Here is a 23,438-nt window from a genome sequence, read left to right on the forward strand (position 1 = left end):
TGGACATCATTAAAGAAAAGGCGTTTTTCGTTGCGACGGAATCTTCTCACGAAATTCCAATCACCAACTCCTCCTCCTCTAAACCCATGTTGACTCCACCGAATGCGAAAATATTTTGTTGACACCGACCTACATAGGGAGGAACGATCACCACGATAAAATAAGGGAAGTCAGAGCTGGTACGGGAAGATATATGTGTTCATTCTTTCCGCGCGTTATACGAGATTGGAATAACAGGTAATTGTGAAGGTGGTTCGATGAACCCTCTGTCAGGCACTTAAATGTGATTTGCAGAGTATCCATGTAGATGGCCCGAGTGGGGTTCTACATTAACACTAATATCACTGAAGTATTGAACCTAAATCGGTTACTGGATAGATAGTACAAAATTGTCGAGGCTTCAATGGCCACTTTTTAACAGTTTTCCTGTTGGCTTCTGTCTCAGGTTCTTCGCTCTCCATTCCTAGTGGCGGACTAGAGCCGAGATCGCAGCCACACATCATATGCACCCCTTGCGTCAACATAAATATGTGGGCTTTTCTCTGGTCATCGCCGCTGCGTTTCTCCTCTTGCTACCTGCAGTGTTCGTTTGCTGCAGTACAGAAATCCAGGGCCTTCTATCTCTTGCTGAAGCTATTGTGATACTGGTGGATCTCTATAAACTTTCCTAAACAAGTGGACGTGGTATCTGTTCTACACGGCAAGAACTTCCCTGTCGGCGAATTTTATTATATTGTGAGCCTAACACAGCTCTTGCTCTGCCACGGATGATTTCGCCACCTGTCGAGACCTGCAACATCATTTATGTTCGATCACCCTGGTGTTGATGGATCGTCCAGTCATTCCAGTACGGAATTTCCCCCACAAACTGGTTATGCGGTATATTTCCGACACTGTAAGTGGAAACCTGTTTTCCTTTACCGATCTGAAACAGTCTTTCATCTTCTCGGTCAGTTTGTATATAGTCTTTACGCCGTATTTGTGCAGTATATGGTCGATTCTGATCGTCGCATTTGCGATGTGTGACAGAAAGGTCGTACGCGACGTTTCTTCTTTCGACATATCACTTCACCAGTTGCACACGAACTGCCCTGAAATGTAACACTCAGCGACTGTCAGGTACGTGGATCACTGAACATAAACGGTATTGCAGGTTGGGACAGGTGGAGAAATCAGTTGTGGTGGAATACGTTTTGTGTTAGACTGCCCACATTATAAAATTCTCCGACACAGAAGTTCTTGCCATGGAGAAGAGATAACACGCCCGCTTGTACAGCGAAGTCACAGATATTCACAAATGGCTTCAACAAGAAAGAGGAGAAGTTCAAGGTGTACAGACCAAGGATTCCCGTGCTGCAGTGAACAATTGTTGAAGGTAGCAATGCGAGGACCGCAGCAGCAGTCATCAGAGAGAGGCCCTCAAATGTTGGCGCAATAGATACGTATAATGCGTGGCTGTGACGTCGCCGCATTCTGCCATCAAAAAGAAGAGTGAAGCTTTGAAAACGCCAGCCTCTCGTCTGATGAACCATTAGAAAAATCATCAAACAAATGTCGGCCAAACAACCTATGACAAAAGCCATCAGGCAGTTTGTCAGAATCAATAGTGTTTACACCATTTAAATCTCCATACGGTATATAATTACCTACATGATCTAATTGTAAAGAGTGGCGAAATCTTAACTAAATAGTAGTAAAGTCAAACACATTTTCAGCCTGATAACCATGGAAGAGCAACTGAGATCTACTATTACAAAAGGGTGGGCAGTGGATTTGCCTGGCGAGCACTCAGGCAGGAAGCAAGGGATGGAGAAGAAGGAAAGCTTTTCTGAGCGTTGCCTGAAAAGCCACAATGCATGGAAATGAAAGCTGTCAGGTGCCAACGAAATGCCGTGAGACACCAAAAGTAATTCTGTAGGAGATTAAGAGAAACCAAAAGAGATTCTGTAGGAGATCAACACACCATGCTGACATCACACCAGTTGCCCATATATTCACATAACAGTGATTCGATCACATGGTGAGAAAATGTAGTTAATACCCATCCCTTCCCCACAAGCCAAATTCCTAAGTCACTTCTATGACCAGTCAAAATGTCCTTGTTTTTATTTTTGTATTGATGATTTCTGAAAAATTATAAATTCTTCCTTAACTTATCATTAATTTGAAATTTACTGGGTTTTTGGCACCCAGAATGGGACCATATCGTTCGTGTTTCAGTTCCTTAGTTTATTATATTTTTGGTTCTCATTGTAGGAGCATTTTCAGTATGTCATTTCCTCAATTTATTGCAGTGTGTATCTAAAATGTCGCAATCTCTGATACACCTGTCTAGTTTGGTAACAGTATGCTTCCAATTGAAGTGTTTTTGACATTAAATAAGACTGTTGTTAAATATTAAAACACTACAGAGCCACATGCTGGCAATGTAATTTACAGATGAGTGGATTTCCTTGTCTTAAGGCCCTATGAACAGAATGATAGGCAGATTTACACCTGTTCATTGCAGAATAACATACAGAAGCATTCCTATATCACTGGGAGAAGTTGTCACTTTGGTAAAACGTTGTTAAATGCCAGTTTATTTTGCTCTAATATAGATTAAATAAAAGTGTTTAAGATATTCAAATCTATCTAAAACATGAAATACACAATCCAGTATCAAAATTGAACAAGGAAAACAACAAAACCCATTGTAAAAGCTTTCACTGGCGAGCAAAATACTTTTTCAAGGTTAACTGAGATTAGGCTGGGCTAGCTCAGAAACATATACAAGTGCAACTGTAAATGACTGCTAATTATGATGTGGCTTTCGTTAAAAAATTTGTTTCATTTTTGAGGTGGTTGCCATATACAGCACAACAGTGATTCCACTATGTGGTATGTTTTCGTGTCTTTTATTAACTTCAGTAACAAACAGTTTAGTACTTCGGTATAACTCATAGATACTGCAACACTGAACCACAGCTGTACAGGACACAATATACAGTCAACTTTATTTACGATGGAATGTTGATACAGATACGTCCGCCAATCATTCCATTTTCATGCATGCAGCCAAACTACATCATGTTCACAGATAAGGAATTGTGACATTTTATTTATGGTAATAGCAGGCTCATCAGTGGCGACTTCTGTGGGGTGGCTCTTTATGTTGTCAGCACCCAGCAGCAGCAGCAGTCAGCAGTCAGTGCCAGCAGCCTGTGCTGCCGTTGTCTGCAGGTGCTGCAACAATGCCTCCTATGGGCCAGCAGCCTACCGAGCCACTGCCATTAGGCGCGGCAGGGGAGCCTCACTAGGTCCAGCAGCCTACTGGCTCCCAGCAGTACCAGTCAGCAGTCAGCAGGCAGTGACAGCTGTCTTTGCCGCCTTTGTCAGACGGTGCAGCAGTGGTGCATCACGGGATCCAGCACTCTGTGCAGTCAGCAGACTACCAGTGCCAATCGGCTGCTGCAGCTCTGTGAACAGCAGGGAACAAACACAGTGATTATGATTATGCTCCAGGTTGTGGCAATGTCAACATCGAAAGTTAGTGCTCCCTGTTAATCTGAATTTGAAACAGATGCAGGGCATTCTTACAGCAAAAAGTGATTAGGGCGCAGACGGGTCTCCTAATACTACAACTGAGTACACTTTACTTTCAGCTACCTCACCTACACAATATATTTCCTGACCTTCGTTGCAACATGTTAAAGTGTGATTCAGTTCAACTGCCAGAATTGATAACACATGTAGTAAATACATGTATTTTGGAGGTTCAGTTCCCAAAGGCTCTAAAGTTTGTTAAAGTCACTCCAATACACAAAAAAAGGCAGCCTCTCAAGTTGTGATAATTTTAGGCCTGTTTCAATTGTGCCAATCTTGTCTAAAGTGATAGAAGCTATATTAAATAATCAAATAGTAAAATACTTTGAAGAAAACAAAATCTTCACTGATAGTCAATTTGGCTTCAGAACAGGGTTAGGAACTGTTAAATCTGCCTTATCACTTTTAACACAGTGTGTGAAGCAACTAGAAAGCAAGCTAGTGGTTCAGAATAAACTCTTTGATTTATCAAAAGCTTTCGACACTGTGTCTCATGAAGTCTTATTGAACAAACTGCAAGTCTATGGCTTTACAGGAAGTGCTCTGGAATTGATAAAATCTTATCTAAGTAATAGAGTGCAGAAGGTGGTTTTTAATGGTGCAGAATCAGATTACTTACCGGTGGGCATGAGTGTCCCACAACGTTCTGTACTTGGCCCAATTCTATTTATTATTTATATGAATGACTTACCATGGAACATAGTTGGGCCGTCAACTAGGACTTACTTATTTACAGATGATCTTGCAGTCTGTATAACTGCAGAAACAGCACAGAAGGTGAAATATGAAGTAGACCAGTGCACTGCCAAAGTTGAAAATTGGTGTAAAGCTAATTCCCTTTGTGTCAACCGAAAAAAAATACAAGACCTGTATGTATCGTGGAATAATAACACTGAACTTGAGCAGAGCTAAAATGCTGTTAATTTCCTTGGAATCTCAATTGATTCAAAATTATCCTGGGGTAGCCATATAGAAAAAGGGGAAGCAGCATTAGCAAAGGAATATTTGCTCTAAGAAAGCTGCGTCTTTGTCTAAACGTGCCAGTACTTAATGTGGTTTAATTTGCTTTAATACACAGTCACATTTCCTATGGTACAATACGTGGTGACATCAAAGCAAGGCAGCTAATGTCTTCAAACTACAAAAGAAGGCAATAAGACTGATATGTAGCTTGGCACCCAGAGCTCACTGTAGGCCAAGCTTTAAAAAATTACAGATTATGACCCTGCCGTCAATATTTATACTACAGTGTGTAATGCATATTAAGGAAAACTATCCAAGTTATCAACAGTATGACATGCGACATAATTATAACACAAGAAACAAGCAGGACATAGTTTCTTTCTGATGTAACTCTGAAAAAACACAAAAGTGCTTCTTATACAAGTCCATAAAGTTTTTTACTGCCATACCCCAACGTATCAGGGATCTTTCAATTCAACAATTAAAAAAAAAAGTAAAAGAATTTCTTCTTCTTCTTGAGCTCAGCATTTATGAAACTGATGAATTTTTAAGGGAGGGAAAGAATATGGTATGACTACACTTAGTGATCAGTTTTTATATGCTTCTATATATGAGTAAGTCTGTAATTGGCTAAATTTACTATGCAATATCAATTTGTACCACAAGTTTCTCTGTTTTGTATTTGTGTGAAGGTACCATAATTATTTGTGTAATAATTATATTGTGTAATATTTTTCTTGTTTTTGTAATTATTTGTGTAACATTTACACTGTGTGATATTGAATTTTGTAATGCCTCAGATGATCTCTGAGGCCTCTACAACAACAAAAATCAATCAATCAATCAATCAATCATTCCCCTTACACAACATTCCTCTCTCCCCAACAAACAAATACTTGGTTATGTACACGCTGTCCCAGCATGATGCCAATATCCTCATGTTAAGTGACACCTTCCTTCAACCATTTCCAAAGCATTTATTCACCAGAACAACATCCCTCTTTGAAAATAACACCGGTGCAATACGTCCTTGAATGCATCACTGAAGTCTTTGAGCCAAATTGGCAATGAACTGTCCAATTCAACATCATCTACACACTTCGTTATACCTATGGAATGTGTTCCAATAGCCATCATTATCTCGTCAGTCGCCATATCCAGCGACATCCCTAACAATACTAATTGTTTTAACAGCGTCAGTTCCCCATAAACTCCACTCCTCTGTTTTTAATTCTGGGCCGCGCGGGGTAGCAGTGCGGACTTGCGCGTCTTGTCACGGTTCGGACGGTTCCCCACGTCGGATGTTCGAGTCCTCCCTCGGGCATGGATGTGCGTGTTGTCCTTAGCGTAGGTTAGTTTAAGTTAGATTAAGTAGTGTGTGAGCCTAGGGACCGATGACCCCATTACAAATAAACAGGCTTGTTGTTGGGCTGCATCCCTCTCTACAGCTCAGGAATGCACAGAAGCACCTGATGGAATTCTCAACCCTTTTCACAAGAAAATTCGGCGTGTAAGCCGCTATGGAACGAGATACCAAAGGTGGCATGTGCAGCAGTTGGAGGTGAGACGGTATGAGAGCGAAGCTGGAGTTGCCGTGGTACAGCCCGCCATTGCCCAGGGACTTACCGAAGCAAGATCGGAAAATTTGGCACACTGCAGAAAGACTGACACAAGCGGTTGCTGAGACTCAGTTATTCAATGGATGACGCTGAAAATTTTCCACACAGACAGCGACGATACGATCACCGCCCTTAAGCTCTTATTGGGGGGGATGAACAAAACCTACGCGGTCTGGGGCGCCTTGCCACGGTTCGCGCGGTTCCCCCCCCGTCGGAGGTTCGATCCTCCCTCGGGCTTTGCTGTGTGGTCATTAGCGTAAGTTAGTTTAAGTTAGATTAAGTAGCGCGTAAGCCTAGGGACCGATGACCTCAGCAGCTTGGTCCCATAGGAACTTACTACAAATTCCCAATTTTTTGAATTCTGGTGACCACACCATACTTCCCTACAGACTCACAACTTGGGTACACTAATATTAGACTGGAAAATACTGAAAAATATCAGTGCATACTGGGTTACAAGGTGACCATATCCTCGGGAGACATCAGATGTCACATCACACTTTTATTTTTGCAGAGATGATTAAAATTTTCATATATAAATGAAAATTTGAAGTTGCCCATGAACTCAGAGATTTTTTACGTAGCTGTTTGATTTAAAAGTACCGTAAACAAAAAATATTCAGAGGAGTATTGCATTCCTCTGATGATCACAAAAAAGACATGTTTTCTTTCTGACTGTCAACCCGTGGCCCGCATCTCGTGGTCGTGCGGTAGCGTTCTCGCTTCCCACGCCCGGGTTCCCGGGTTCGATTCCCGGCGGGGTCAGGGATTTTCTCTGCCTCGTGATGGCTGGGTGTTGTGTGCTGTCCTTAGGTTAGTTAGGTTTAAGTAGTTCTAAGTTCTAGGGGACTGATGACCATAGCTGTTGAGTCCCATAGTGCTCAGAGCCATTTGAACCACTTTGTCAACCCGTGATCACAACGTGAAATGCAGGTAGAGACACTGCACGGAAGGGACGCAAAATCAATGTCAATTGGATGGTAAAGGATTGATCGTTACTCACAAGATCTGCAACTTTCATTATTCTATTATTTCACTTATTATTTACTGCAGCTTTACTTCAGAGATGTGTTTCTGTAACTACCAACATAGTTTGTCTTAGGTAGTTCCAAAATATTGGGCCAACAAGGTCCCGCCCACCTCATGACAAACAACAGGTAGCATATTTGAAGAAACAGCAGTTCAAGCAGGCCTGGCGTAAGGTCTTGTTTTGCCACTCTGATGGAGTGGTTGGCTGTTGGCGGCATGATGGTGTGGTAGGGTGCAGTTTGGCTGCGTGCAAGATAAGCACATCTGCAATATGATTTTGTTAATCATTGAAAAGAGCTTTTGTAGTTCATCGGTAATTAATTTTTTGGTTCACATTGCAAAGTTTAAGGTGGAGAATTTCACTGAAACTTTCGTGACTTTATAGAGTGTCTTCCACGTGGCGACGTGGTTTTTATACCTTTGTGAGCCGAGTACATTTTGATGCGCAGTACAGAACCTGTTTGTTAACATTCCATCTGGGTAGTAGGAAATTTAAAATACTTATTAGTTAATGGGGCTAAACATTGCTCATAAGAGGGCATTTTCAATTCAAGACATGTTTTGGAATTGCTTTTATAGGTATTCCGTTCTCTAAAACCTAGCAGAAAACTTGCAGAGTGAGAGGATAGTGTTAGATATGGACATTATGAGAGTGTATGCAAAGAACTGACAAATTAATATTTTGGATAGGATGTCAACAGTGCAACAAAGACAAGAGTATGACAAATAAAATAATGAAACAAGTACAGAAGTTATGTAAATGTTTGACAAAGTGTCTAACACTATTAATAAAAGTTGTACATTAAGTACCACTTTTGTGCGTTAATGGCTTGTGCTGAGAAACAAACTGTACAACAATAATTTACAACACAAAGAACGACTAATCCAGGGTCTCCCCCTTAATTTGATGATTTTCTTACCGAAATTATTGCAAAGAAAATTTGCAGTGACGTTTCTATTAAAGATGCAACACACTCATCCAAGGTTTGGTGCCATGATTCAGATTCACAGCGCATTATTGGTGTGCTCCAGGAACCATCACTTCAAGTGCAGAGGACAGATAAGGCACACTTTAACAAAAAGACTATGGAATTCACTACTCAAGAATATACATTCTTTCCTTAACTTTTCCTTTTGCAGTCAGAACAGATCACACAAAAATAAAACCATTGTATAAATCAAAAGTAAAAATGACATTTGCAGGATCTTAAACATTAATAAGTAGTTCTCATACTACAGAATAAACACTCAGAAATTAAGTACTTAATTAATTTCACACGAATTGCGGTAAATGAGCCAGGTAGACCACTAAACTGCTTGTTTGCACAGGACAGTGCCGTACTGACTTTGTATGGATGTAACATCTCAGTTTTGTCCATGTTGTGCACTGTCTTACACACTTACCAGTTTCAGTTCATCAAGGCTATTCATTCTGGGTTTTGCATTTACAGAAATGTTAATGAATATGTATTAGATTGCTTTAACTAGAACCCTATCAAGCAGAAGCAATCTTTATAAACTATGTGTATATGTATTAGATTTCGTTTAAATAGAACCCTATTGAGCAGAAATAGACTTCATAACTACGAATACTGAACAGGTACTGGCCCTCAAACTCCGTCTCAATTCCACCAGTAATGCAAAATCTTGGCAATAATTGTAGAAAAACAACTTGAGTTTTCTGCCCCCAAGAACTCGACCTTATAGTAGACAACCTTCCAATTCACCTAACTAAAACACCGAAATACCTGGACTAACACTGAAGCAAAAGCTAACTGTATATCCTAACATATTAACTACGAAAAAAATACACTATGGACTTGACATGGGGGCCAAAGTACTGGAATTATCATAGATCTCTCCTCGAACCTTATTGATTCTATCCTGACCTTTTCAGATGGTTGCATAGTTCTCTGCCCTTACAAACTTCACTACCCACACCACTGAATGTTGTGAACTGGATCCCTAGACAGTATCACATTTGTTCCACTACCATCCTGAAGAAGCCTGGCCTTTTGCCATATAACAACCCTGTCGCGGTGTCCTGCCTTCTCCTACCTTCCTTGTATCTTCACATACTGCCCGTAAGTTCCCTCCTGTCACCAGCCTCTCCTGCCTTCCTTAATTATTTACTTACTTTGTATGGTTTCCCAAGGCAGTTTCAACTGCCTTCCCCTCCCGTACCATGACATTATTCCTGTGATACATACATCTTTTCAAATGTAACTTATTCAACTTTTCCATTCCAACTCTACAATGTCTGATGCATTCTTTGTGCACAAAAAATATCGGTTTCAGCAGCTGGCAGAGTTAAGTGGAGAGCTGCCTCAGGTGAAAAGAGTTGTAAGAAATACGCCACAGTTTCTATCTGTGTTCTGATTTCGTAGGAGTGCGAAAAAGTCTGGAAGAGGAAAGTGATGATGATGATGTTTGGTTTGTAGGGTGCTCGACTGTGCGGTCATTAGCGCCCGTACAAAGTCCCAATTTTTCCACACTCCAATCATTTTACACAGTCCAGGCTAGCCACTATCACGAATGACGATGATGATATGATGAGGACCACACAGACATCCAGCCCCCGGGCAAAGAAAATCCGCAACCCAGCTGGGAATCGAACCCGGGACCCGTGATCTAGGGGCAGCAATGCTAGCCATTAGACCACGAACTGCGGAGGAAGAGGAAAGCTGTGCTGCTATGAAACAGCTGTGTGCGACCTGTAGGTCCTCAGTTGGAGGAAACATTATGAACACAGTACCCGGTTACTAAAATTTTTGTAGCCGGCCGGTGTAGCTGAGCGGTTCTAGGCGCTTCAGTCTGGAACTGCGCGACTGCTACGGTCGCAGGTTCAAATCCTGCCTCGGGCATGGATGTGTGTGATGTCCTTAGGTTAGTTAGGTTTAGGTAGTTCTAAGTTCTAGGGGACTGATGACCTCAGATGTTAAGTCCCTTAGTGCTCAGAGCCATTTGAACCATCTTACTAAAATTTTTAAACCTACTGTAGGTCTGAGTCGATAGAGGTCTTGGGGTCTTTATATAGATATTTCACATGTGAATACGAGTTAGTAATAGTGGGTGGAGCTGCTCCAGCAGTTGATTATCGCCATTTAGCAGTTCCTGCTCCATGTATAGCTAGTCACCATCAATATGGTTTGAAGGTCTCAAGATTATCATGTGATGAATGCTGTCACCTTATAAGAAAGGTACAGTTTTTATTTAGGCTGTTTTATAATTAATGGCAATCAAAATTTTAATCTGTTAGGGGGCACAAGGGATTTGTTCCCCCATCTCTTAAAAAAAGATAATCATAATTTAAATGAAACAGGAGTAAAAGTAGCATAACAATGATTTGAAAATATAAAAAGGAAATATTGCAGGATATGGTACGAGTTGCTGTACAAAACAGGAACTGAATCTTAGTGATTCATGGAAATCGTTTACAAGAAAGAATACTCAGAAATGTAAATTTGGGCCTGTCATATTGCAAGCAATTTAGTCAGTTTGACAATCTTTATTATTAACCACAGCTAAAATAAGAAATGAGGAAAAGCTTGAATACACTAGATTACACTTTTGCAAAGGCCATTACTTCTCGGAATTGTTGGAAGAGGCAAGGTAAATATGGCAGGGAATAGAATTTGTGTAGAGACTCCCAATCTAGAATGCAGACAACACCATCCTTCAAGTTGCGGTTGCTTCAGTGGATATGAACGACAAATAAATCTGCAATGCAGTTGTCGTGTGTAGAGCAATGCATGATTGCTAGCCGACTCTTGCTACACCTGCTTAACGGACTGTGCAAGCAATAAGGCAAGATGGGTTTGTTAATCTAATGTCTACTCAACTACCAGTCTACGACAACTTGTCTCCACCATGACCTATCTCGCAAGAGTGCAATCACAGAGTGAGAACGAAGTGGGCCGCACTTACAGTTAGGAAGATCAGGCTGCAAAAAACACAGGAACTGCTGAAGGCTGTGCGTTACCAACATAACCCTGAAATTCTGATATCACCAATCCCTTGAACTACATACTGGACCAGGGAGGGACGAATTTAGCTCCATTCAGTTGGCACCCAATGTGTGAGTGTGCGTGGGGAATGAAGTGAAGTTCCAGCTGTAGCATACCAATCATATTTGTTCAGAAATATGCGAAGTATACAAGTGGTTTGTAGTAGCGCCAGCGACAGGCAAGCGTGGGTGTCATTGCTCACCAAATGTAACACAAGCGTCACAATGTTGCGAGGTGAGCTGGCGTGTTGATGTGTGGAAACATTTGACACAACAGTACCTAATCTGAGCCGGCCGTTGTGGCCGAGCGGTTCTCGGCGCTTCAGCCTGGAACCGCGAGACCACTACGGTCTCAAGTTCGAATCCTGCCTCGGGCATGGATGTGTGTGATGTCCTTAGGTTAGTTAGGTTTAAGTAGTTCTAAGTTCTAGGGGACTGATGACCTCAGATGTTCAGTCCCATAGTGCTCAGAGCCATTTTGGACCTAATCTGAAGAGGGAAGAAGCCTTTCCACACTTGCGTTTGTCAAAATACCGGGTGATCAAAAAGTCAGTACAAATGTGAAAACTGAATATGTCACGGAATAATGTAGATAGAGAGGTACAAATTGACGTACATGCTTGGAATGACATGGGGTTTTATTAGAACCAAAAACATACAGAAGTTCAAAAAATGTCCGACAGATGGCGCTTCATCTGATCCGAATAGCAATAATTAGCATAACAAAGTAAGACAAAGCACAGATGTTCTTTACAGGATATGCTCAATATGTTCACCATCATTCCTCAACAATAGCTGTAGTCGAGGAATAATGTTGTGAACAGCACTGTAAAGCATGTCCGGAGTTATGGTGAGGTATTGGCCTCAGATGTTGTCTTTCAGCATCCCTAGAGATGTCGGTCGATCACGATACAGTTGCGACTTCAGGTAACCCTAAAGCCAATAATCGCTTGGACTGAGGTCTGGGGACCCGGGAGGCCAAGCATGACGAAAGTGGCGGCTGAGCACACGGTCATCACCAAACGAAGCGCGCAAGAGATCTTTCATGCGTCTAATAATATGGGGTGGAGCGCCATCCTGCATTTTGGTTCTAATAAAACTCCGTGTAATTCCAAGCATGTTTGTCAATTTTTACCTCTCTATCTACATTATTCCGTGGATTATTAAGTTTTCAAATTTATACTGACTTTTTGATCACCCGGTACTTAGTATATATGCCGCAAGGCATAGCTAAGGCCAATCAAGCACAGCTCGGAAGCGTATAAATACCTAGCCATCTTACACTTAAGTCTTTTCTGTTAGAGTCACAACTCTGTCACCACAAGGCTGTGATGCTTGAGCACCATTTGGCATTCTGTTTGTGGACCACAGTTCGACTCTGCATCAGGGCAGGCTGCTCTGAAACCACGGGACCTGGAGTCACCACCACGTCTGGCCAGCGCCGACCCTGCGAAGCAGCTCGCTGGCCATCAACATGAGGCAGTGGGTCACTGCCATTACTTCACCTGCCTGCTGCCTGCCCAACAGTGCAGGGTGCATAAACAGTGCTACAACATTTGTGGCCGCAGCTACCCAAGACCGCTCCGGCCTAGAATCGCTGCCAACAGAAGCAGTTACACCATGGGCCATTCCCTGCTGATGCTGAGCTCTGCCAGCACTCCAGAGCGCCAATACACATTAGGCTCCTGGACGCCTCAGTCACACTGCAATTAGAATTTCAGGGTGTTTGATTGGTATCGTATGCCAAACACTCCAGGTACTACACAAGGAAGCAGTCACATTTTTGGAAATTTTTGGTAATGTCTTATGGGACCAAACTGCTGAGGTCATCGGTCCCTAAGGTTACACATTACTTAATCTAACTTAAACTAACTTACATTAAGGACGACACACACCCATGCCCGAGGGAGGACTCGTACCTCCGACGGAGGGAGCCGCGCGGACCGTGACAAGAGCATGAGACAGCGCGGGCACCCCGCGCGGTAGTCACATTCAAATGGGTAACAGGTACTTCTCATTAACCTCTGTCTTGCGGATTTGAACTAATTAATCAGGAACTAATGGCATCAAACAAAACGTTGAGTACAGTGACTCCTACACCTGGGGACTCAACTTACAGCTCCCCTGTTTCAGTTCGTCACAATTATATAGGTAAAACTTGAGCGTAATGTTTCTTTGCATTCAAGGAAATTAACATATCCAAATTTAAATTGTATCCCGAAATTCGTTTAATTTTTCTCAGTTAACTGATACTGTTATCAGCACATTTACTTATAATATTTTTAAAAGAAAGTTCTCTATACTTGAGATGCTACACACGGATATCAGCAAAACATTAGAAAAATGTTGATAATAACCTGTTTCTAAGAAATTAACCTGCGGGGGAATCTGCAAAGACGATCGTTATATCCTTATTGATTCGATGTAAGCAAGATACGTTTTTAATGATATAGATGGAACAGATAGTGACCAATTACAGAAATTCAGCCAACCCGACTTTTTTACTATCCAGCCTGCCTTTTCGTGATATTATGACAAATAATTTGTAGTTCACTCCACATTTTCACGAAGCCATCTTTTGCAGCCTTCGTATTAATACTAAATGTTAGTTTTTGTGTCACGGAAAAAAGTAGCATGTAGTAGTATTTATCACCACTAAAGAATAGTCTGTAGTGTCGTTCGTATCAATTTCATGCAGAATACATGATTTAAAGTTAGTTGAAACAAATAATTTTTGTTACTGTGATCCCAAAATGATACATTGTTAGAAACTGTGTTTAAAACAATTCAGCATACTTTTCAATGGAAATAATTTGTAAAATGCACATGATGTTTCAAAGAACATCGACAAACTTTAGGGGCAGATTTTTTACACCAAAGCATTTACTAGAGATCATTTCTTGCTCTGGTCAATTTTTCTTCCTCTCAAAATATGGAAGCAAAGACCTTGTAGCAGACGAGATCTGCTTCATAGTATCGAAGATGAACAAGTGCTCATACCTCTTAAGGCACGCATTTTGGAGCCAATGTTTACAGACTTTTTTACTTATTTCTGCGTGAGGAAACTGTCCCTAAAATTTGTCGGTGTTTTCGGGACACCCTGTAGAACTAAAAAGTGGCATTGTTAATCTGAAAAGAAAACAGAAATTTTATATTTTCATTGTTTACATTTAGGTTAATGAAAAGTATTTTTATATTGATTCTAAAAGAATGCAATTGGTCTTGTTACTTCTATTGCACTAAAAGCTTTCTCAGGATCCGCTTGAAATGGAAGTGAGTTGTAGTATTAACACTGGACTAAGATTAAGAAATTTCTTTTTGTTACAATGGATATCTACGTAGTTCTTATTTTAAAGAAAAAAAACTTAATTCCACGATTACGTGATTTAAATTTATTTTAGAAGTTCCTACCAAGAGGCCAAGGAAAGATTTCTAATGTCTGAGGAAGGGTGACAGGGTGGGGGGAGAGTCGCCGCCAAATAATAAGTGGTTTTGTGGAAAAATGACCTCAAACCAGCCCTGGCCAGGAGCTAGGAAAGTGAGGTATCAGTAAAGACGATATAACAAAGAGAGAGAGGTTCAGAGAAAATATACTGGTAATGGTGGATCTATCTGACGAGAAAGCGAGAAGAGCACGAAGGAGAGAGAGCAAGAATGATGCATCGAATGAAGAGCTGGTGAGATAAGACGCAAAGGAATTAAAGACATTAGTAGCCAGTGGACATTGATTTATATCAATGCAGCAAGTTGAAAATTTGTGCCTGACCAGGATTCGAACTCAGTTCTCCTGCTTACTGGGTAGATTCACTGACCAATACGCCATCCACACACAATGGTCACCTCAGCCGCAGGGATCATCGTAGCACGCTTCAGATCTGACCTAGATCCTCGACTTACACCATACATTACTGATGTAGTGCCCCTGCTCGATAGTCTCATTACTCGCAGCATCTCGACGATTCCCGTTAAGAGTTCAAGCTAGGTGTGCGTCTGCACTGAAAGGATCATTGGTGGTCATCTTGTTAATTAATCTTATATGTGACGTCTTTTCTTTCAGAGATGTCCGAAAAAACGTAAACCACATATCTAACTGAAAGAGATAAGAAGTTGGGAGGCAAATGTGTAGTTACAGGTTCTAGGCCAGGGATTGTCGACCTTTCTTACCTACTACCCACTTTTGTGTTTCTATTAGTAGTAAGATTTTCTAACTGCCCACCAGCTCTACAGCAATGGTTAATTTCTAAAGCAGGGACGGAACTTTATATTAGAAAATTTATAAATCAGTGTAGCAGACAGTTAAAGCGTATAATAATAACTGCTTACGAAATACGTTATATCAAAATTTCATGGAAACCTAATGAAAATGTTTTCCACCATCAACCATTTCTGCCAACCATGAAACCTGGAACGTCCAGTAGTGGGCGTTAGTCTGTTGGCAGACGGACCGTGCGTTCAAACGTTGAGCATTGAGCGTGCCGAGTTTCTGACGTCATAGTGGGGAAAAAGGATGTTAGGGAATCTTCCTGAGCGTGCAGAACAATATCTGATATGGCAGATATTTCGAACGTACGTGGAAGAATTCCATCTACATCACATGCACGCTATCTCTCTTCAGTACAGACTCGTGAGATGCGATATTGGCTTTCATTTGAACTCCTTATGTATATATGCCATTTCTAAGAATCAGAAAATTGAGGATCTCTCGAAAACCCGTCGTCAATTGTATTATTTGTTGTAATAAAATGACGGGAAACGTCATGTTGGTTCGTTCAAATGGCTCTGAGCACTATGGGACTTAACATTTCAGGTCATCAGCCCCCTAGAACTTAGAACTACTTAAACCTAACCAACCTAAGGACATCATACACATCCATGCCCGAGGCAGGATTCGAACCTGCGACTTTAGCGGTCGCGCGGTTCCAGACTGAACCGCCTAGAACCACTCGGCCACCCCGGCTGGCGTCATGTTGGTCGTTAAAGAGTTATTGTAACTTATCTGTTATGGAAGTATCCCGTTTCAGTGCAACGGCACACACAGGATCCGTAAGAAATGGAATGTCCTTGATACAATTTGTTATAATTAAATGTCAGTTAATAACTTACCTACGATAAAAGCTTTCCAAGGTACGATCACTGAACAATCGTGGTTGGTATAATGCAATATGTATCATTGCAGACTGGAAAGGTAATAATGGTTCATGTGTTGCTGGTTCACGCCTCACTAAATACAAATATTTTTATTGCTGCCCTTTGTGTTTTCTGATCGGTTCTGGTAGTTTGTTATTAGTTTAATAATAGTGTATTCTTTAATATTCGATGTTATGTAAGTATAAGCGCGGTCTTTCTGAGGAATGAGTTTGCTTGATTGGCTTAAGCTTGCGCTACTGGCACCAAGATATTTTGAACGATGTTGTTTTAAGTTTCGTATTTCACATGTAAGGATTTTGACTCTGAAGAGGCACAATCATCAAATAAGAATTTGTATTGCACTATTTGTAATGGAACTTTTATAAGCCAATGTCGTTTCTGATTGGACACATCAGCACTGCAACCCAATTACACTACATGCACGCCCAATACGTTTTCGCGAGGAGGTCAAATACCTCGGTGTCTGTCTGGACCGGAAACTATTCAACATGTGACCAACAAAGCAAACGCGAGGCTCAAACAACTTCACCCTATGCTTAACAGGCGTAGCACACTGAACAGGAGGGTGTCTAGGTCCATGTACATGACACTTATTCGACCCCTGATGACGTACGCAGCCCCTGTCTGGGAATACGCTGCGCCCACACGCCTGCGCCGTCTGCAGCTCATACAGAACAAAGTACTCAGAATCATAAGCAACGCTCCGCGCTACACACGCACCGCGGATCTTCACCGGAAATATCGGCCAGATACCATCTTGCAGGTATTCCAAAAACTCTCCACACGACTGTACAGAAACACGAGACACTCGCGTAACCCGTTTATCCTTTCTCTGGGTAACTACGACCACAACCATAGATGGAAACATAATAGACCACAGACACTATTAGCAAGAAACTAAACATCTATGGTCCATAGCACGCTAACACGACAGTACTGGCGAGCCCCTGCAACACAGCTACTACTGGCAACCCAGATGCTCGACCCGCAGAAAAACAGGCAATCGCAAGGAAGTCGTACCGTACACAACACGCACACCAGCCACACACACCCCGTACACTGTGAGCTGGTCTATGACCGATCGCCCACTAATTTATGAGGACCATGAATTGTTACAGGGAGGCAGCAGCTGCAGCAAGCCCTACAACGATCTTCTGCAACGACAAAGGTAACGATGCACGATACCTCGCACTAACATAAACACACCTTGCATGCACTGTCGCAGCTAGCAAGCCGCTACTGCCCTTACTACCCGTCCTGCTGTCGCAGAGGTTTTCTCCCTTGGCGCTTGCCTTGGCGCTTCTTTCCATCTGCCCTTGCAAATCGGTAGCCTTCGATCGCTTTGGTCCACTTTCTGTCTCTTGATGGACCATATCAATGAGTAATCCTACCCAGACTTATGGATAACATCACAGCCCGCATCCTGTGGCTCACGATTTGGCCGGCCGTTGTGACCGTGCGGTCCTAGGTGCTACAGTCTGGAGCCGCGCGACCGCTGAGGTCGCAGGTTCGAATCCTGTCTCGGGCATGGATATGTGTGATGTCCTTAGGTTAGTTAGGTTTAAGTATTTCTAAGTTCTAGGAGACTGATGGCTTCAGAAGTTAAGTCCCATAGTGCTCAGAGCCATTCGAACCATTTGAACTCACGATTTGAAAACTAACATGTCATACGGAGGTGACAGTAGAACTTTTGGTTTGGTCACCACGTTGGTGTGGGCGTGGAGGGGCCCCATCATTTATTAAAAAAAAAATAATCTGATTGGACATGGTAGTTTTCTTTCTTATATAATGTCCATGGATATTGAAGGTTTTATTTATGTATGCAGCAAACAGACTAACATAAAGAGCATATCGACAAGGGAAAAAATGTGAGTTATAATGGAGTTAACGCAGAAATTTTACGCCTGCCAAATTCGTTACCAGTGTGATGTGCGAGCCAGATACAGCAGACAACTGCCGCTGGAGCGTGCTGCAATCCCTTATACCACGTTGATGCACACGTACCGTATGCACATGTAGCATCATTTCTGACAAGGGAACCTCCCCATCGCATCCCCCTCAGATTTAGTTGTAAGTTGGCACAGTGGATAGGCCTTGAAAAACTGAACACAGATCAATCGAGAAAAAAGGAAGAAGTTGTGTGGAACTATGAAAAAATAAGCAAAATATACAAACTGAGTAGTCCATGCGCAAGATAGGCAACATCAAGGATAGCGTGAGCTCAGGAGCGCCGTGATCCCGTGGTTAGCGTGAGTAGCTGCGGAACGAGAGGTCCTTAATTCAAGTCTTCCCTCGAGTGAAAAGTTTAATTTTTTATTTTCAGACAATTATTGTCTGTCCGTCTGTCCGCCCGATGCGAGGTAACTGCGCCGTAGTATGTGGACGCTACACCTAAACAAACATAGAAACACACGACGTCAGTGGACTACAGCGCACGGAAGAGAGAGTATTCCTGCTAACGAGGCTCCCTGGCTGGCAGTTGACTTTGGACGACAGTGCATTAAATACGTGAGATGTATTCCGTGGGCAATATGAATCCAGCAAATATAGCTCGCGACTTCAATAACAAGGTCAATGTATATTTTCCGAACTTTAAGGAATCGGAAAGTTGCTTAAGGGGTCGAACGTACAGAATATATCAGACGTGTTTTCCTGTGGAGGAATCGGTTGACCTATGACCTTGCGATCAAATGTTTTCGGTTCCCACTGGAGAGGCACGTCCTTTCGTCTACTAATCGCACGGTTTTGCGATGCGGTCGCAAAACACAGACACTGAACTTATTACAGTGAACAGAGACGTCAATGAACGAACTGACAGGTCATAACTTCACGAAAATAAACTTTTCACTCGAGGGAGGACTTGAATCAAGGACCTCTCGTTACGGAGCTGCTCACGCTAACCACGGGACCACGGCGCTCCTGAACTGACACCATCCTTGATGTTACCTATCTTGCACATGGACTACTCAGTTTGTATATTTTGCTTATTTTTTTCATAGTTCCACACAACTTCTTCCTGTTTTCTCGATTGATCTGTGTTAATTTTTTCAAGGCCTATCCACTGCGCCAACTTATAACTAAATCTGATGGGGGTGCGATGGGGAGGTTCCCTTGTGAGCGTTCAGCATTACGTTTAACTCGGCACGCTCAACGATGACGTTCGACGGCACGGTCTGTGTGCCGATGGCTTTAGGTACCAGGTTGACTACCAGTGTTCGAGACGGTTGTAACGATCAAAAATACGACTGAAAGTGAGGCAAGTTCTGCGGACGAGGCACTGTACTCACGGGGATAGTAGAAGAGCGCTTCGCGGCGGCAGCACTTTCCGTGGCACCACGTGTAGCCGCGGTCGCAGCCCTTGCGCCACGCCGTGTGGCAGCGGACGCCGTCCAGCCGCGTCCCGGCCTCTGCGGGGTGCCCTTCCAGCTCCAGCTCCAGCTCGGCGAAGCCTCTGCACTGCACCAGCGGCCGCTGCAACATCGGGTCCCTATCCAGAGTGTACCACCTGCTGTCGCACAACTTGCACTTGTACCGCGACGGAGAGTCGGCGGAGCCGCTCCGCATGACGAAGTACACTTCGCCTTTGGAAAAATCCGAAACCTCTCTCTCCGCGGCGATGCAGTGGATGAGTTCCAGGCCGGGAGAGTTGAACTGGAAGGCGAGCGTGGCGTCGCGGTAGTGGGGGCCGCGGTCGGCGCAGCTCCACATGCCCTCGCTGTGCTCGCTGTAGTTACGTCGCAGCAGCTCCTCGAGCGCCGGCCCCGATCCTTTGCAGGCGCTACCGCGCGTACCCGCGGCGGCATCCGCGCATGCGCAGCACAGCAGCGCCACGGCCGCAGCCACGGCCAGGCAGCGCATCGCGGCTGCTCCGGCAGAGCAAGTAGTGGTCGCGCGCGAACCGCGGTCCCTCCTCACCGACATCACTCTCTCGAATTGTCCTTAGCTCGGCCAGCGTTGCCGTCTTATAGCCCGGCCTCGGCCTGCGGCGGCAGTCGCCTGGGGTTGGCGGGGAGAGGGGAGGGCTCTGCCTGCACGCGTCGGGAGCCGCCACGGGTGACGGGGTACCAACGTCTCGCCGTTACCTGCTCCGAGTCGCCGTCAAGGACCATTCGTACTATAGTCGTGCCGCTGAAAGAACATCCACGACAACAGACGGTTGTGCTGCAAATGCTACTACGCAGTTGTTTGTTGTCGTTATGCCTTATCGTGGACGTGATAAACAGTTTAGATAAAATGCGAATACAAGTTTGGGAAATGTTGTGCTACAGAATAATGTTGAAGATTCTATGCGTAGATCATGTAACTAATAAGGAGCTACTCAATAGAATTAGAGAGACAAGAAATCTGTGGCACGACCAAAAAAAGGGATGGCTTGATAGGACACATTGTGAGACGTCAAGGGATCACCAATTTAGTATTGGAAGGAATTTTGGGGTGTAGAAATAGTGAAGTGATACCAAGGTATGAATACAGTAAGCATATTTAGAAGGACGTAGGCTGTAGTAGTTATTCGGATGTGAGAGGCTCATACAGTATAGAGTAGCATAGAGAGCTGTATCCGGTTCTAGGCGCTTCAGTCTGGAACCGCGTGACCGCTACGGTCGCAGGTTCGAATCCTGCCTCGGGCATGGATGTGTGTGATGTCCTTAAGCTACTTACGTTTAAGTAGTTCTGAGTTCTAGGGGACTGATGACCACAGATGTTAAGTCCCATAGTGCTCAGACCCATTTGAACCAAGAGCTGTATCATATCAGTCTTTGAACTGGATACCACAACTATCAACACCAAACGGTCGCCCGACTGCAATATCACACCGGAAAATTGAATCAGTCATTGCAAACAGGTCATGAGTCAGCTTTTTTACAAAAATGAGTCATATACACTGAGGTCACAAAAGTACTGTCTCAAATGGCTCTGAGCGCTATGGGACTTAACTTCTGAGGTCATCAGTCCCCTAGAATTTAGAACTACTTAAACCTAACTAACCTAAGGACATCACACACATCCATGCCCGAGGCAGGATTCGAACCTGCGACAGTAGCGGTCGCGTGGTTCCAGCCTGTAGCTCCTAGAACCGCTCGGTCACCACGGCTGGCAAAAGTAATGGGATAGCGATATTTACATATACAGATGGCGGTAGTACCGAGTACACAAGGTAGCGCATTGGCAGAGCTGTCATTTGTACTCATGTGATTCATGTGGAAAGTGATTCTGGCTGCACGACGGGAATTAACAGACTTTGAACAAGGACTGGTAGTTAGAGCTAGACGCATGGGACATTATATTTCGGAAATCGTTAGGGTATTGAATATTTCGAGATTTACAGTGTCAAAAGTGTGCCGAGAGTACCAAATTTCGGGCATTACCTTTCACCACTGGCATAGCAGTGGCCGACAACACTGCGTGAAATGACCACAGAACTGAATGGGCTGCGAAATCTGGCGTTAATGGGCTATGGCAGCAAACGAGTGAAGAGAGTGCCTCTGCTAACAGCACGACGTCACCTGCAGCACCTCTCCTGAGCACGTGACCATATCCACTGGGCCCTAGACGACTGGAAAACCGTGACCTGGTCGGATGAGCCCCAATTTGAGTTGGTGGGACATGACGGTAGGGTTCGAGTGTGGCGCCGACCACCAAAGCCATTGACCCACATTGTCATCAAGATACTATGGTGGCTGGTGGTGGCTCCATAATGGTGTGAGTATGTTTAAATGGAATGAACTGGGTCCTGTGGTCCAACTGAACCGATAATTGAGTGGAAATGGTTATTTTCGACTACTTGAAGAACATTTGCAGCTTTTCATGTACTTCATGTTAACAAACAAGAGCGGAATTTTCATGGATGACAATGCTCCGTCTCACCATGTCACAGTTGTTTGCAATTGTTTGAAGAAAATTTTGGACCATTCAAGAGAATAATTTGGCCACCCAGATGGCCCAACATGAATTCTATGGAGCATTTATGGGACATAATCGAGAGGTCAGTTCGTGCAGAAAATCTTGCATCGGCAACATTTTCGCAATTACGGACTTCTATACAGACAGCATGACCCGGTATTTCTGCAGGGGACTGCCAACGACTTTTTGAGTCCATGCCACGTCGAGCTGCTACACTACGCCGGGCAAAACAACGTCCGACACGATATTAGTAGATATCCCATACCTTTTGTCACATCAGCGTGCTGGAACTGGGTGATGAAGGGTAGACAGTTTAATACATACAAGGACAGTAGTCAACCTTCAAATGACGTCACTATCGGAGTTCTAAAGCTTTACTCCACACGGAAAAGTCGTGAGTAATTGACCTGTGTCCTTCATGCAGTGACTATAAGGAAGTGTGTGTATCTGAAAGCAAAAGAGATTTGTGGACTGTTGTCGCATTCACGTGTATTTTTTCTTGTTACGTTTGACAAACTTAACAGTCCGCATAGTGGTTGACTGTAGAAGATCCAAAAAAGGATACAGTAAAATTAATTAAGTCTCTGAATGCAGTGAAAAGGAAAATAATGTCTGTGGACTGAAGTCTGACTACATGCAAAATTCACTATTGCCAAATATTCCTGTTCAGAATATCGTTTACTTGAAACAGCTATGCGTCAATATTTTTAATACAAAATTTTGGAAAGTAAGCATTCACGATATTATTGGTACCATGAAATCGAAGCCAAGAAATGTGGAAATGAAGATTGCTCATTACTATACCATTATGTCCAGAAAGATGTGAATGAGCTTCACCTGTTCTCTAGCGGGTGTGCCAATCAGCATAAGAACAACACAATGCTTAACTTTTGTATAACACTTGTATCAACTAGGAGATTTAAGAAGTTGAGACATTACTTATGTATGCACAGGCATAGTTTTCTCCCAAACGACAGAAATAGGAGTGTGAAGACTTTGGTGAGCCATCATGATAGGACCTATACGGGGTGAGCATTAGTAATACCGGCAAACTGCCGGGACGGATTCGTGAGTGGAAATGGAGGGGAAAAGATCCTATGGACATGTGTCTGGAAATGGACGGTGTGCGTGCAATGACAACAAATCTTCCCTGATCACAATACAGAGTTATATCGCATCCAACTCAC

General features: G+C 43.2%; 1 protein-coding gene across 1 annotated transcript; it reads right to left on the reverse strand.

Moving 5' to 3' along the window:
* Positions 1-2,881: 2,881 nt before the first annotated feature.
* On the reverse strand, positions 2,882-20,288 carry LOC124789419. The gene is made up of 2 exons (XM_047256763.1): positions 19,638-20,288; positions 2,882-3,458 (listed from the first exon to the last, which is right to left on the reverse strand). The coding sequence occupies exons 1-2, from the start codon at positions 20,269-20,271 to the stop codon at positions 3,340-3,342; spliced, it is 753 nt and encodes a 250-aa protein (XP_047112719.1). The 5' UTR covers positions 20,272-20,288; the 3' UTR covers positions 2,882-3,339.
* Positions 20,289-23,438: the final 3,150 nt, after the last annotated feature.

This window comes from Schistocerca piceifrons, chromosome 3, assembly GCF_021461385.2.
Source record: "Schistocerca piceifrons isolate TAMUIC-IGC-003096 chromosome 3, iqSchPice1.1, whole genome shotgun sequence".
Classification (NCBI taxonomy): domain Eukaryota; kingdom Metazoa; phylum Arthropoda; class Insecta; order Orthoptera; family Acrididae; genus Schistocerca; species Schistocerca piceifrons.